This window comes from Pleurodeles waltl, chromosome 10 (assembly GCF_031143425.1).
Source record: "Pleurodeles waltl isolate 20211129_DDA chromosome 10, aPleWal1.hap1.20221129, whole genome shotgun sequence".
Lineage (NCBI taxonomy): Eukaryota > Metazoa > Chordata > Amphibia > Caudata > Salamandridae > Pleurodeles > Pleurodeles waltl.
The window spans coordinates 76,506,568-76,523,034 of NC_090449.1; the positions used below are offsets into that span (position 1 = coordinate 76,506,568).

The 16,467-nt window shown below is 47.3% G+C and overlaps 1 protein-coding gene across 1 annotated transcript in view; it reads left to right on the forward strand.

Moving 5' to 3' along the window:
* The window catches only part of ZNF598 (zinc finger protein 598, E3 ubiquitin ligase), a 125,802-nt gene that overhangs the window by 81,564 nt on the left and 27,771 nt on the right, over nt 1–16,467 (forward strand). The window contains exon 9 of the mRNA XM_069209775.1: nt 3,195–3,976. Within this exon, the coding sequence (XP_069065876.1) occupies nt 3,195–3,976 (782 nt within the window). The remainder of the gene's footprint in view (nt 1–3,194; nt 3,977–16,467) is intronic.

Here is a 16,467-nt window from a genome sequence, read left to right on the forward strand (position 1 = left end):
GTGTCCGTCGTAGGGCACTTTTAATGCCGCCAATAAATTGTGAGGACTAGTTCTCTTGGAATGTCACCTTGGAAATCCTCTTTTGCAGTCATGTCCAGAAAGCAATCATTGAGTGTACTAACAGTTTCCAAGATATGGGCCATCCCAAGCATTGTTCTGTCACTCAGGGTAGCAGTCATTACTCCGAGCTTGGTTCCTACTGCATCAGTGGAGAAGTGTGGCTCAATGGTTAGAGCGGCAGACCCTGAAGCAGAGATCTGGCTCAAGACCAGGGTTCAAGTCCTGCTTCGGCAGGTCTTGGGCTCAATTCCCCTTGACCAGATAATTCTCGCCTCGGTGCCTAATCTAATTCATGGGTCCCACTCTGCAACTCTGGGCAATAGCTTGCTTAATCTCCACAACGGCCCCAACAGTGCTTGGATGCCTGGCTTCACCCTGGGGGTGCTCAGGAGTGGGCGCCTCACAGGGAAAAGCCAGGAGGGGTTCCATAGCAGTATGAGTACAGCGCCTTGAGACCCTAACGGGTGAGTAGTGCGCTATACAAGTGCTAATTTACATTTACATTTACTTGGAGGTGGGGAATTTCATTAAAGGATGTTTTCCACCACATGTTCACCATCTGTACGCTTTCCACCAATTCTCATACATTTAACTTTCCAGAAAATAAAGAGTTTTAGTGACTCAGTTGATGTTTATTCCTCCTTTCTTGCCTAAACAGTTTATTTGTGGAACCCTGTCTTAGTGCATAGCAACTGCCGGAAATGTCCTCAGGTTCTACATCTCCTCTTTCAACAGGGAGGGCTGATTGCTTGTCCCTCCCTAACATTACTTAAGTTGGTTTCTTGGCTCTCTAAAAACTGGTATATGCCCAGGTGAGCAAGTTAAAAGAAATGCTGCCATAGGCTGCACTGCTGGGAATAATTCCACCTGAAACACTATAAAGTAAATGCTAATGTCATGTGTATTTGTGAAGTGCACTATTCCCCGCAAAGTTATCCTGGTCCTTTTGAAAATAATATGAATCCACCAAAGCCTCCTCCATGTGTTTTATCCATCACTGAAGCCTAACACAATGAAACATATTGATGGAGTGTTGCAACTGTATCCTTTGGAATCCTGCTCCTCAAATTTGTGTACAGCCTTTCATGTGCATAAAACATTTTAGCCCATTATTTTATTATACAGTTTTGTTAACCAGAAAGAGAAGGCTCATAGAATTTCTTGAGACTGCATTGCCCCCTGTCATATCTTTCTCTAGAACAACTAAAGACTATCTGTTGCTTTCAGATTGTAAAACCTGATACAGGCCATAAATTTAATGCAGCATTATTTTTGGAGTAGAATCTAGAGCATTGTAGAAAGCTTGCTATCTATGCAGTGTACCAGTTTAGGGGTACAGATAGGCCAGACAATCCTTACTGGTAGACAGATGCTTTAATTTATAGCCCTAAATGTTCTCTTTTGTGGTAGTGTGGGTGAGCCGTTACTTGGGGACAAGTCCGGGGGCTCCCAATGGAGGGCTCAGTCGGTGGGGGTCCTTTGAGTAGGGGAACACTGTCAGCTGTTGTGGACCTGGGCCGGAGAGCTTGCATGGCAAGTGTTTTGGTCGACAGGTGCTCCTGCATCAAAGGCTCCCACAGTTCTTGGTTAGACCTGCAAGAGGGGGACAAAGCATGACTGCTGGGTCACTCTCAGTGCTGGCCTCTTTGTTGCTGACATCCTCGACAGCTGGTTGATCTTTGCGACGTTGGATTCCTGCTTGGGCTCAAACAAGCTTTGGTTGCTACAAGGAATTCGGTAGCCAGGGTATTGGAGAAGGACAGCTCCGGTGGATCCTGGCATCTTTTCCCTTAGTGGGGAGACAGGTCTGTCCTGAAGCACGGTGACCTCCGTCAGGGTGACTGCTGTGTTGGTGGGCCCAGTGGTCAGTAGAACGGTGAGCCAGACGTTGTGGTTGTTGCCTGCATGCTGGCCTGGGGGAAGCCGTGGTTGCATATTAATGGCGGAAGGGACTTTGAAGTCCCCGGGCTTGGTATGCAGATTCGCTAGCCATCCTGCTGGAGGAGGCATTGTTTCTGGCCTCTGAGAGCATGGACTCTCACCTCTACGGGTCATACATTTGCCTGTGGTGGCAGGTTGGTCGATATCAGTCAGCCAGCACATTAGAGGACTAGTAGGTTTTTAGGGGGCCCCTTTCAGGTCCCCTCTAGGTGCATGTCTTAATAAATCCAATACTGGCATCAGTTTCAGCTTATTAAAACGAAGTGTTTGATACCAAACACCATCGGTTTTAGTGCAGCCATTATGTAGCTGGGTAACGCTTATTTACCAGTGCCCAGTACATACTGGCTTCTCTTTTCACTTGCAATTTTTAGTAAGTGAACTAGACATCACAGAGGCTTAACTGTTCATGCAGATATGGCCTCACATCAGATGTAATACGCCCTGCATTAGGGCTGTAAGGTCTGCTGTAGGGGCGACTTACATATGTTAGATGCAGTGGCCTGGGCATGGCACACAGTGAGTGTGCCGTGTCATGTTTTCACTCATGGCTTGCATATGACAGGCAATCTGTGTGCAATTTTGAGGAGGGTCCCTTAGGGTGACACAATGCATACTGCAGCCTTTAAGGACTTTCTCTAGTACCCAGTCCCTAGTTACCAGGGGGACCATTTACTGGGGGTTTACAGAGGTACTAGAGTGTATGCCAATTAACCCTTACCTAATTTTAGGGAATGAGTAATAGCACTGGGGACCTGTTTAGTAGGAACCCAGTACCCCTTCAGTCAACCTCCGTACCGGTTTCAAGAAAAAGTGGGAGTGACAATGTCAAAAGGGGCACTTTACTTCAAGCGTCAATACGCAGAACCGGAAAGACAGCTATCTTATAAATATCTGCCTAACACAAAAACTGAATATTCCTTATGGAAGACATTATTGTTCCAGGTAAATACGATTTCATGTATAAGCTTTCCCTTCAGGTGATTGGCCTTTTTTTGATTGATACAGCCAGAGAGGATGTGTCACATTCCTAAAAAAATGGAACAACTTTTTGGTTTATGTCTTATGTTAGTCTCATTTATAGGCAATTAAACATACAAGTTACACAGCAGCATATTTACTCAGAAATGTGTGTTGGCACATTTGGCTGTTTTAACCCTAATTACATGTTCTTATTCTCTTTATACTCACAGTTGTGGTAAGCCGGTGGCAGCAAAGCTCAAGGAAGAAGACTTTCCAAGCCTAACACCAGCTACTACAACCTCTGGAGCACCGGTCTCTGCAAAACCCCTACCTACCTTTGTAAATGCAAGAAAAACCTCTAAGTTTGAAGAGGAGGACTTTCCGGCTCTTGTTTCAAAATCGAACCCTTTTAGTAAAACTGTTACATCTGCTCCTTCTGCGTGGGCCAGTAGCTCCACGAAAAAGGGAGTAAAACCCAAAATAGCGAGCAGTACACAATCAAATCCACCAGCCAAAAAGGCCAGTATGCCCAGTAGCAAAACAAGCAATAAGGCTAGTAGCAAAGCATCCTTTTCTGATGAAGAAGATGATAGTGGTGGAATGACTGCACAAGAATTCCGAAATGCACCAACGATGATGGACATATCCTCACTTCTTGCAGCACCTTCTTCTCACACTGTTGCCAAAGTGGGCAAGAAAAAGCGTATGGGTTCTGACCGCCAAGGCATACCCTCCCCAGTGCCCACCTCCAACAAAGAGGTCACAAACTCTTCTGTAAAGGAAAACACTACACATGTTGAGCATACACCTACCGCGCCTGCAAATTCAGTCTTGAGTGATGCTTCAAATATGGTAGTGAATGGGCATACAAAGAGAGAATCTTCTGAGAAGACCAGTGTGCCCAAGGAACCACCTGGTCTTAAAAAGCCATCCATGCCAAGTTTGTGTACGTTGGCTGATGAAGACTTCCCAGCTTTGGGAAATTATGTCACACCTCGAATGCCTCCTCCAGGTAAGATATTGCCCTAAACATTTCCATTGTACGAAGAGAGTTTTAACCGGTAGTTGAGCTGCTCAAAACGCCCACTTTCATAATAAACAAAAGAAAATTGGAGTTGGGATTTTCCATTTTAACATATTTGATGTAGCACAGAGTAGGGAATATTGTGGTGATTTTCAGAGAACATTTCTAGTGCAGCAGAATCGTAACAAATGTGCTATAAATTTAAAGGGTCTAATGGAACCTAGATAAAGGAAGCCAGAGGATCATAGAGTGTGTGTACTTTTAAATGGGGCAGTTGTCAGAAGCCTAAAATGTTTTAACCCAGATGTTCGAGGAATGTGGATGTAGATACACATGCTTTACATACCCCTGCCATCTAGTGTTGGGTCCGGATGTGTGCAAGTTGTTTTTTGTTTGAAGAACTCCTTTGACTCACAAGGCAGAGTGACTCCTCCTCTTGGTGATAATGTGCATGGGCATCGACTCCATTGTTAGATTGTTTTCTTTCCGCTGTCGAGTTCAGATGTGTGTGTCTGTGCTCCGGTTTGACACCGTCACGGTTCTCCTTTCGGTTTGTGCAACAATATTCCCCTCGCCGGTATCCTTTCAATCGCATTTGCCATGCTGCGTATCAAGTTATTTCTCCATCAGTTGTCCAGTTGCTTCAGCCGCAGCCCCGTCTGGACCTTTTTTTGGTCTCCATCACCTTCTTCAGAGAATGGTTTGCCCGTGATGGAACAGATGCCATTCTGTTACTGCTCTTTGCCAAAGGAAGTATCCACGAACCGATGAACACCTGGTCTGTAATCTGTGTTTGTCACCAGAGCACAGTGAAGTGGATTGCAACACCTGCCGCTCCTTCTGCTTGAAGAAAACCCTTCAGTACCGTTAAACAAGTCGCCCCAAAATATCGCTCAGGAAAATCGAGGATACTCCAGAAATGTTTGGTCCAGAAGATGTTGAAGGAAATGAAAAACATCCTCAGCTATCAGCTACAAAAGAAGAGGCGTTGTCGATTGAGAGCAGTTCTGGCTCGTATCTTGAGGTCGACTTGGAGATGGAGTAAGTTAACCGGCTCAACAATTTGCGAGTATGGTTATCCCTGTTTTGAACCCACCAAAAGACACTTTGCCCTTCACAAACAACATACTGAGGCCCTCTGTCCACCACTGCCTTCAGGCACCCAGTGACTGGTTCAGACCCCCTGTCCTCCTCCGCTGCACCAAAACACCAACCAAATCCTTCAGCTTTGAGCACTTTGGGCCTGGAACGCTACGACTACCTGACCCTCGGTGCTGAGCCAAATATCGTCAGCGACATCCGCTGCTTTGATGTTGAAGGAGCTTCGGTACTGAAACCTGGGGCGGACCCGAAATCTTCGAAACAGACTTCAAAGCCTTATTCTGGGAGGCCACTGGAGCCCATTCTCCACAGACTCCCAAGAGCAACTGATCCATCCTCACACCGGATATATCCTTGCCAAATATTCAGCTCCGAGTCCTCTACCACCCAAAAGACTGCTGTCTTTCCAGGAGACTTAAGACTTACCGGTACCACCAAAACACCGGAAAAGGTTGGCAAGGCCAGCAGCCCTTTGCCTCATCTGCCACCCTCACCCGCTTCACCACCTCCACCCCCACCACCAGCCACACCTTTTCCACCACAGTCTGTAGAAGACCCACTAGATATTTCATCTCCGGGCTCTCCACATTATTATACAGGTTGGCAGGGTGAGGGACAAGACACTTTTGGAACACCACCACATGTCATCCCCTAGGACACTTATGATATTGACCCACCAGGAGAAACAGACCCAGATCTGTATTCCACCCGTCCCTCACCTTGTCATGACTCAACATTGTGTCTGGAGCTTATAGGTGCAGCTGCTGCATTTCATGTCCTATAGCTCCATAAAGAGCCTTAAGAAGAGGACTTCCTCTTTGAAACACTTTCCACTAATCATAGGGCTACACAGTGTCTTCCCATACTAAAGAGCATGTTAATACACACAGAGGGCATCTTTAAAGACCCTATTAGGGTTAGGGTTATAACTGCAAGAGTACACAAAAGATATAAGCCCTCCCCATCTGATTCAATTTACATCCGGGGCTACTTACCACCAGACTCTCTTGTCATTACCACTGCTTGCAAGTGTGCCAACTCGAGGCTAGTGTAGATGCTCCGCCGTCAGACAAATAAAGCAAGCATATTGATGTGGCAGGGAAGAGGGCCCAACAATCACTGGCATATTGCCAATTCAGTGGTCCTACTTGCTCATTACGATCATGCTTACTTTAATGAAATGGAGGATCTGCTCCAGTAACTCCCAAAAGAACACAAAAAGCAAGGACAAGAACTTGTCTCTGAAGGCAAACTTATATCAAATACCTCAATACGCTGTGCGTTGGACACTGCTGACACTGCAGCTAGAGGTATCAACACCAGCATCTTGATCTGGCGTAATGCATCGCATCGGATTTCTGCTTTCAAACCAGCAGTACAGCAAAATGCCCTTAATATGCCTCTTGATAAGGAACATCTGTTTGGTCCCCAAGTAGATCAAACACTATAAAAAATAAAAAAACATGGTCAGCAAAAGCAATGGGGACCCTTTAGACATCTACTCCATGTGGCTCTTTTCGCAGCCTAACCATCTTAGAGGTTCCAAGTAGGCCTCTTCCCACGCCTCCACCTCCTACCACCATAATCAGGGTCAACATAGCTCTCCGAAAGGTTACTTCAGAGGCTCCCACAGTGCTAAAAATGCCAAAGGCAGAGGTAAGGGTGCTTATCAAAATATAACAGCACCCACCACCAAGCAGTGAATTCCCTTTTCTATCTCCGACCATTTGACACCTGTTGGCGGGCATTTACAGGATTTGTTACCTGCATGGCTAAAATTACATCCGACCAGTGGGTGTTGGACAATATCCAACATGGCTATTGTCTGGATCTCATTACCACACCTTCCAACATTCCACCTCGCTGTCACAGGCTATCACTGAAACATCAAACATTGCTCAAACCGGAGGCCCAAGCTCTTCTTCACAAAGGACCTATAGAACCTATCACTCTACGTCACCAGGTTTCAGGGGTATATGCTCCATACTTCCTAATACCCCAAAAGGACAGTGATTTTGGGTATTAATCCAACTCTAGACCTCAGGCCCTTAAATGAGTAAATCCTGCCAGAGAATTTCAACATGGTCACCTTAAAAGCTCTGATCCCTCTTCTCCAACAAGGAAACTTTATGGCTACACTAGACCTAAAGGACGCCTGTTTTCACATACCAGTAGACCCAGCATATCGCAGATATCTCAGATTTCTGGTGGACGGCAATAAGTGCAAAGTGGCAGAAGTTGATTTAGTCACGTGTCGGCGCTTTTGATAATTATAGGAACTTTGTCATTGATTGTGTGACATTCCCTTCCCTAGTTGGATAATTAGCAGAGGAAAAGACTCTGATTGATTCAGTGCCGACGGTTCAAATTGACACATCTGACTTTGAAGTTTGCCTCATATCTTTATATGGTGCCGGCTGAATAAGATCACTGAATTGATTTTGTGACGTTCTTATGTGCAGTGCTTGGAGGTTTGATTCCATCTCGAAACTGTCGTGATGATTGTCTTGTGGAGTTCTGTTTTAGACCGTAACATGAACTTCATGTCCTCTATGATAGAATTTACTATATAACATTGGGTCAGTTTACCTTCAAACATTTGAAATTTATTTAAGGACTGTGAAAGTTATATATTTTTATTTAGGAGGAAGTAGTCCACCTAATGGTCCCCTGTGAAAGTGTATAGGGAATCATAAAGGACATAAGTGCGCCTTGTATGATTTATTTCTGTGCACTGCCTTTCAAATTTATTGATATGTTCTTTAATAATGTGATAGTATACAATACTTTATTGTTGCTTAAAAAACAACACGCTTACTGTTGATTTTTTTGTTTTCATGTGTTCAGTCTCTTTGCAGAGGGAAACATTATAGCCCCTGTGGAAACGGGTTTACAGGATTTTTTACCTACGTGGCTATCAGGTCAGACTAGTGGGTGTTGGACGTTATCCATCGTGGCTAGATCTCATTACCACACGTCCCAACATTTTACCTTGCGTTCACAGGCTATCACTGAACCATCAAACCTTCTTAAAGAAGCTATAGAACCTGTCCCATCTACGTCATCGGGGTTCAGGGATATTCTCTCTATCTTTCCTAATACCCAAAAAGGATGGTCTTTATGGCCAATTCTAGACCTTGGGCCCTCAAATGAGTAAATCCTGCCAGAGAATTTCAACATGGTCACCTTACAAGCCTTGATCCGCCTTCTCCAGCAAGGTGACTTTATGGATACACTAGACCTAAAGGATGCCTATTTACACATACCAATCCACCCAGCACATCGCAAATATCTCAGGTTTGTGAGGGATGGCTGTCAGTGCAAAGTCCACCCTTTCAGGGTGACTACTGCTCATTGTGTACTCAACAAATGCCTAGCTGTTGTAGCAGTCCATCTACGCATGTCCTTGTAGTTCCTTATCTGGACGATTGGCTTATTAAAGCCAACACGCTTTAACAGTGTCAACAACACACTTAGGTTACAGTAGAGCTGCACCATCGCTTAGGGTGCACCATCAATATCACAAAAGCTCACATTCAACCTCTGTAGGTTCAACCATATCTATGGGCTATTCTAAACACACAAATAGGTTTAGCCTCTCCAGTCTTTTAAAAATCTAGAATTTGGAAGAGTTGTTAACCCAATTCCAGACTAATCAACAACTTAAAGTGAGGGCACTGATGCATTCCTTAGGAATGATGCATCCATGGTACCCAATGCACGACTACTTGTGTCTTTTACAGAAATGCTTAGCTCAACAGTGGTCTCAGTCACAGGGTCAGTTACAAGATCTAGTGTTGATAGACCACCGCACCCATCACTCTGCAGTGGCAGAACACCAAACCCCTATTTTAAGGACGGCCTTTTCTCGACCCTGTTCCCCACATCACTGTCACAACGGATGCATCACTTGCTGGATGGGGTGCACACTTGCAGGATATCACAGTACACCAAACACCAGGGTCTCCACATCAACTACCTAGAGCTTCAAGCTGTTCACCTAGCATTGAAGAATTCCTATGACACCTAATTGCCAAGTTTGTCCTAGTCTGGATGGACAATATGACAGCCATGTATGATCTACAAAAACGTGGGGCGTGGGGGTGTTCACCTTCTCCACAATTATCAAACCAATCTCAGACCATTTGGAGATGGGCTGTACATCACAACATTCACCTGTTACCGGAATACTTTCTGGGAAAAGACAACGATTTTGCAGGCCTCCTCAGCAGGATAAAGCAGCAAGTCCAGGAGTGGGAACTCCACCTCCAAGTCCTCCTTCCATACTTTCACGGATGGGGGTTCCCTTAAATAGATCTCTTTGCAACTGTGGACAATACCAAATGCCCAGACTTTGAGTCTAGGTTCCCACACCCTCTATCGAAGGGCAACGTCCTATGGATGAGTTGATCAGAGTTATTAACCAGCTTTCCCTCACCCCCTCCCCCCCCCCCCTTCTATTTCAGAAGCTCAGGCAATCGTCTTGCACACTAATACTAGTGGCTCCCACATGTATGGATGAATTGTTCAGAATTATTTACCTACTAAGCCCATGGGCCCTCCATTTGTGCATTCCTGCCCCCTTCAGTATCTAATTTGATATTACCTCACTTAGACATGTTAGGGTGCTCCATGTATTAACCTTGGAAGAACTTTACTTCCAGCTCCACAGTCAGGGTGGTCCTCCACACCAACCCTAAATTCCTCCCAAAAGTTGTCTGACTGTCACCTCAGTCAATTGAGTTGCCTTTTTTTCCCTCAACCAGAATCAGTTGTGGAGAGGGCTTGTCACACATTAGATGTCAAAAGAGCTCTTATGTTCTACATTGATAGAACCATATCTTTTAGAAACACTAAACAACTATTTGTTGTCTTTTCACCAACTCATAAAGGAAAACCAATATCCAAATTCGGTATTTCAAGTTGGATAGTTAAGTGCATTCGAACATGTTATGCTAAAGCCAAAATAACTCTACCTACACCTCCTAGAGCGCACTTTACTCTGAAGAAATGAACATCCATGGTTTTCCTTTGAAACATTCCAATAGCTGATATATGCAAAGCAGCTACATGGTCTACATCACCCACGCTCACTAAAGACTATTGTGTGGATGTGCTAGCACGCCAACAAGCTAATGTAGGTTCAGGCAGTACTGCGTACACTTTCCCAAACAACGCCACACCCACTGGTTAATCACTGCTTAGTCTATGTAAAGCATCTACAGCCACATATGCATCGAACGGAATTTGTTACTTAACTTGTAAGCATGTGTTCGTGGCATGTAGTGCTCTAGATCCATATTCGCCCATCCTCCTCCCTGGACTCCTGTGGCCCTTGTAGTTTACTTTGTGTACACATAGATATCTCTTTAGTTACAGCACTACATGCCGTTTGCAGGTGCTTTAAGGGTCAAGTAACGTATTCCTCACTTTATTTACATTGTTATTTTTAGAGTCGAGTCTGCAAGTGCTTATGGTAGCTCATACGTCTTACTTGTGAGACTGTTGTCTACAGCATTGTTTCTCCACCTGTGGTCCAGGGACCCCTGGGGGACCACAAAGCCTCCTCAGGGAGTCCATGACTTAGAAAATTAAATAAATATTAACAGGTTAATTACTAAGGGGGCGTGGCCACGGAGCTGAACATGGCGCACGCTTCGCCGTTCAGCTCCGGAGGGGACAACACTATTTTGTATCCTGGAGGCGCCGGACCGAGCGGTCACGCATCCGGGACGGACACGACGACCTGTGCGAACGGGCAGAGCTGCTGGAGTGCGGTCGCGGCCCCGGCGCGGGCCTCCGGCGGGCTCGGGTTGCCCGGCGCTGGTGAGGAGCCGCGGCCCTGCGGCTAATCGAGGGCAGGGCGTGCCGGACTGGGCGATCTCCCACTCTGAGGCGGACGAGACGACCGGCGCGAGCGGACGGGGCCACTGGGACGCGGGCCCCCGGTGGACTCAGGCTGCCCGGCGCTGGTGGGGGCCCGCGGGCTTACCGCCAAACAGAGGCCGGGGCCGCGGGCTGTGCCCGGGGCTGGGTGCGAGAGAAACGCCACAAGGATTAATAACCAACAGCAGCGGGGAAAATACCTCCCGGTGGCGGGCCGGCCTCTCTCGCTGGGGGCGGAGCCTGGTGCCCACCGACTGTGGGACCACCGGCGCTACAGCTGTACGAACGTGGGGAATCCCCCGGGGCTATCCAACGAGGAGACAACTTCAAGCACATCCCCCATGGGGACACATAACCGGCGTTGCCGTGGCTGCTGCCCAGGGGCCCTCGGTCATAGACAACGGAACTCTCTCTATCCTAAGCAGCTCCAATTGAAAACTGTTCGTCCTTTGGGAAGCAGAGTAGCATAGAGTCTGCCCGCACCAACCAACACGTCCCATCGAAGTTGAAGGTTGGGTGCCCATTTCGTCAGGCGCGGGGCTCCCCCTGGCCGGCAGGGTCACCACCGGCTCGGGGGTCTACTGCACCCGCCTCTTAAACACATCACAGCTCAATTCATGAAACCCAGCTACTCCGGATCAACTCAAATTATTTCTTCATGCAAAGAGCAGATGGGACGCGACCATGGAGCTGAACACGACACACGCTTAATCGCTCAGCCCTGAAAGGGCCGACAGTAAACCTAGTGCCGGACGCGCTGGATCGAGTGACCATTTACCGGGGGGCAGACGCGGTGACCCGCATGGACGAGCGGAACCGCTGGGACGCGGCTGTGGACCCGGCGCGGACTTTCGGCGGGATCGGACTGCACAGCGCTGACGGGGACCTACGGCCCTGCCATTTAACGCGCTGGGAGCGGTTGGCGGAACACCTAGGGCTCACCCTGGAGCACCCGGGTTCAGTGACTGAGACAACCGAGGCCTAGATCAGTGGACAAATCAGCAGCGAACAGCATAGGCGCCTGGACTACGTACCGGGCCCATTGGGACGCCTATCCCTGCCTGACCAATGCCCCCCAAGGGCAGACATAAGAACAAAGCCATGGACCCGACAACACCACCGGGGGATAATGAGTCGACCATACTGAACCAGTCACAAATCAAAGTGCAAGACACCCTAGACAAGATACTGGGTGCCATCAAAGACACCAAATCAACATTACAGCGTGACATCAATCAAGTGGCGATAGAGGTGGGCCTCCTGAGAGCTGATCATCATAAATTGGCGGACAGAGTAAAGGAAACGGAAGCAATATTGGCGGAAGTCGTCCCAAAACAAAATGTTGTGTCAGCAGAGGTGACCTCCTTGGCTAGCAGAGTGGCAAATCTTGAACAGCGAGCCGAGGACGCAGAGGGTAGAAACAGGAGGAATAATGTGCGCGTGGTGGGCCTCCCTGAGGGGGTCGAATATGGTGGAATTTCTGGAGAAATGGCTAAGCACGGTCGTCGCACCAGGATGTCTGACCCCCTTCTACTCACTGGAGCGAGCACATCGTGTGCCATCTAGACCACTGGCTCCTGGCAGGCCCCGCGGGCAGTAATTGCTAAACTCCTGCACTATAGAGACAGAGACATCCTCTTGCAGAAAGCCAGGGAAACGGGCCCATTGAAGGTAGCCAATGGCGAAGCGACACTGTTCCCTGACTTCACCCTGGAAGTCCAGAACAAGCGCGCCTCTTTCTTGGCGGTTAAAAGAATCTTGCGAAAAGAGGGGATACAGTACTCGCTGCTCTATCCAGCAAGACTGCGAGTGGTTGCAGAGGGAAAGATATCTCAGCATGGTCCAGAGCTGAACTACAGGTCCTAAAAGCTGAAGAAGCCAGGAATATCCGCCAGGTTCCCATTGCCCCGGGATGGGAAGATTTAATGATGAACTGGGATATAGTATAAATAAGAGGCTGGCAAACCCAGTCGGAGAAACCAGTGAAATCCAGCCCACACCAAGGATAGAACCAAGTGGGGAAAATGCATAAACAGACACCCAAAACTGGCCCAAGTCACAAATAAATCACACCGAGAGTGGGGATGCGAAGAAAATTAGCCCGCTGACCCACACTCTACCACCAGAAGTAGCAAGAAGAGTGAGTGACCTGCCGTCCCCGCTGCACGCCGGTGCGCCCTGGGTTGACCCCCTCTCCCGCCCAAAAATTGCTACACTATCCTACCTTAAGCACTAACAACTACAAAAGCCACTCACACAAAGCCGTAAAGTTGACCTCTCGGGGTCTTTATTCCCTTTCCTCCTTTCCCTACCTACAATTAGACCAACATCAATGTCCTCTGTAGTTTTATACCCTCCACCTCGTGTTTTCCCCTCCTACCGCTTCCCTCCCCTACTCCCTCACTATTCTTGCCATCTCGCCTTTAACATCCCCACCTCCCACCCAAGTTACAAGAAGGAAGGGGTTTAAGTTTATTATTTGATTGTTAATTATACAAAACAGTGAAATGTAAAAAGTAAATACACTATAGCAAGTAAATGAACACAATTTACTAAATAAGGAACAGAAAGATTAATAGCATAAAAGTAACAAACAATGAGTAAAAAGCAAAGTATGGTATAAAAACGAAATGTTAAAAGGTAAAGGAAAAAAAAAAGAAAAGCATGTGTAACAAATGCGGAAATGTAATACGAACAAGCATGTAGCTGTATAACAAAATGTTAATAAAAATATATTTAAAAAAAAAACAGGTTAATTACTAAATATGCAATTGAATACTTTACAATGTACTGTAAATGTCAATGAATTTTACATTGGAGGCTAAAAACGTAATAAGTATCCTCAGATTGATTAGGGGGAGCAGTGCAGGTACATCAAACAAATACAGTATGTACAATGTGTAGCTTCAGTTGAATTTAGAAAAACTCAAAACTTCCTATTAAAATGTTTATTTTTTATTTTATAAGTGTGAAAAAGCATTTTATTTAATTATCATTTGTGTATGTTTTTGATGGAATGGAGCATTTTTTGTGTTTTGTGGTTCAAATCATCAACAATGTTTAGGCCTGGGTCCCCAGCTTCCAGTAATGACTCAGTAGAGGGTCCTTGGATTCCAATAATAATTAATGGGGGGTTCTTGGGTTCCAGTAATGATAAAGTCGCTTCTCTACAGTAAAGGGCTTTGGAGCCCATTTGTTACTTAACATTTGTTGGCTTTTGTGCCCCACTCTATTCTGCCCCAGTCCAACCCAAAGCAGTCCGCCCCTCTCCAACCCAAAGCAGTCTGCCCCACTCCAACCCAGTCCAATCTGCCCCACTCCAACCCAATCTGCCCACTCCAACCCAATCTGCCCACTCCAACCCAATCTGCCCCACTCCAGTCTGCCCCACTCTAATCTCAACCAACCCACTCCAATCCAAAATAATCTGCCCCACTTCAATCCAGTCCACCTCACCCAATCCACTCCAACCCACTCTATCCTAACGCACCCCACTCCAAGCCACCAGAATCCACCCCACTCTAATCCAGTCCAACCAACTCCAATCCACTGCAATTCAGTCCAGTCCAATATACTCCAATCCAGTACACCTCACCCCAACCCAATCCAATCCACTCTCCCATCCCCTAAAATCCAAACCACCCCACTCCAGTCCAAACCACCCCACTTCAGTCCACTCCAGTTCACCCCACTCCACTCCAGTCATTCCAACCCACTCCAATCCAACCCACCCCACCTCAAACCACCCACTCAAATCAATTCCACACCACTCCAATCCACCATCACCACCCCAATCCATTCCACTCCAGTACTATCCACCTTAATCCATCCACTCTAGTCCACCTTAATCCTCCCTGGTCCAATCCACCCCACTCCAGTGAACCTGAATCCACCCCCTTCCAGTACACCAGACACCAGTCACCCCACCCCGATCCACCCCACTCCAGCACAACCCACCCCACTCCAGCACAACCCACCCCACTCCAGCACAACCCACCCCACTCTGTCCAACCCACCCCACTCTGTCCAACCCACCCCACTCTGTCCAACCCACCCCACTCTGTCCAACCCACCCCACTCAATCCAATCCACCTCACTCAATCCAGTCCACCTCACTCCAATCCTGTCCACCCAACCCCATTCTGATGACCCCCAATTTGATCTACCCTGTGCCAATCCAGTCCGCGCCATACCAATCCAGTTCACCCCACCTCAGTGCAATCCACCCCAGATCTATCTACCCTACTCCAGTCCCCCCACTCAAATGCACTCCAGTCCAACCCACCGCAATCCAATCCACCCCACTCCACCCCCTTTCAGTCCACTCCACCCACATCACCTCACGCTACTTCACTCAAGTCCACCACACTCTATCCCAATCCAGTCTAACCCACCCCGGTTCAGTCCACTACACTCCAATGCAACCCATGTAGCCTAGCCCACGCCAATCCAGTCCACTCCAATACAACCTATCCCAGTCCAGTGCACCTCTCCCGATGCCAGTTCAGCCCACCCCAATCCATCCAACTCACCCCCTCTAGTCCACCCCACTAAATCCAATTCATCCCCACATCAATCCAGTCCATCCCAACTCAATGCAGTCCACCCCACTACCATCCATCCCACCTTAACTCAACTCCACCCACTATACCCCACCCTACTCCAGTCCATCCCACCACACCCCTGTTAAATCCACCCCAACCAATCAACTGCTGTTACCCCACTATGCCACATTCTACTCCAATCCACCCCACTCGTCCCTAATTCAATCCACCCTACCCCACCGCACTCAAATCCAATCCATCCCACTCCTCTCCAATCCACTGACTCCATTTAATCCACTCCACCCCACTCCAGTCCACACCACCCCAGTCAATACACCCAACACCAGTTTTATCACTCCAATCCACGCATCCTAATCCAATTTAATCCAATCCACCCACTCTACCCCACTCCAATACACCCCACTCTAGTCTAATCCACCTCACTACCTCAGTCCTTTCCAACCCACTCCACTCTACGACACCCTCTGCCACTGATCTCTACTCCCCTTACTTCTCTGTACAAAACTCCAACAAATCCGCTCTGGCACTGTACCACCACTCCACTCTGACACTCCACACCACTAACTTTTAGTCATGCTGAACAGCAGCCACACTGGTGTACAACATGGCGAAACCACATTGCCAAAGCCAATAGCGCTTGTACAGCTGAAATTTATTGGCTTTGCCAATTCTTGTTTAATATTTGTGTCTACTGAGATAATAGGGCAGACTCATACGGATTTTAGTTGAGTGCCAAAGCCAACTTTAGGTTAACAACTGCACTGTATATTAATTTGTGCATATTGTATTGTACAATGTAGGAAGTTGGCTCTGTATGTGCTATTTCAAAGTAAGGAATAGCATGCACAGAGTCCAAGGGTTCCCCTTAGAGGTAAAATAGTGGTAAAAAGAGATAATACTAATGCTCTATTTTGTGGTAGTGTGGTC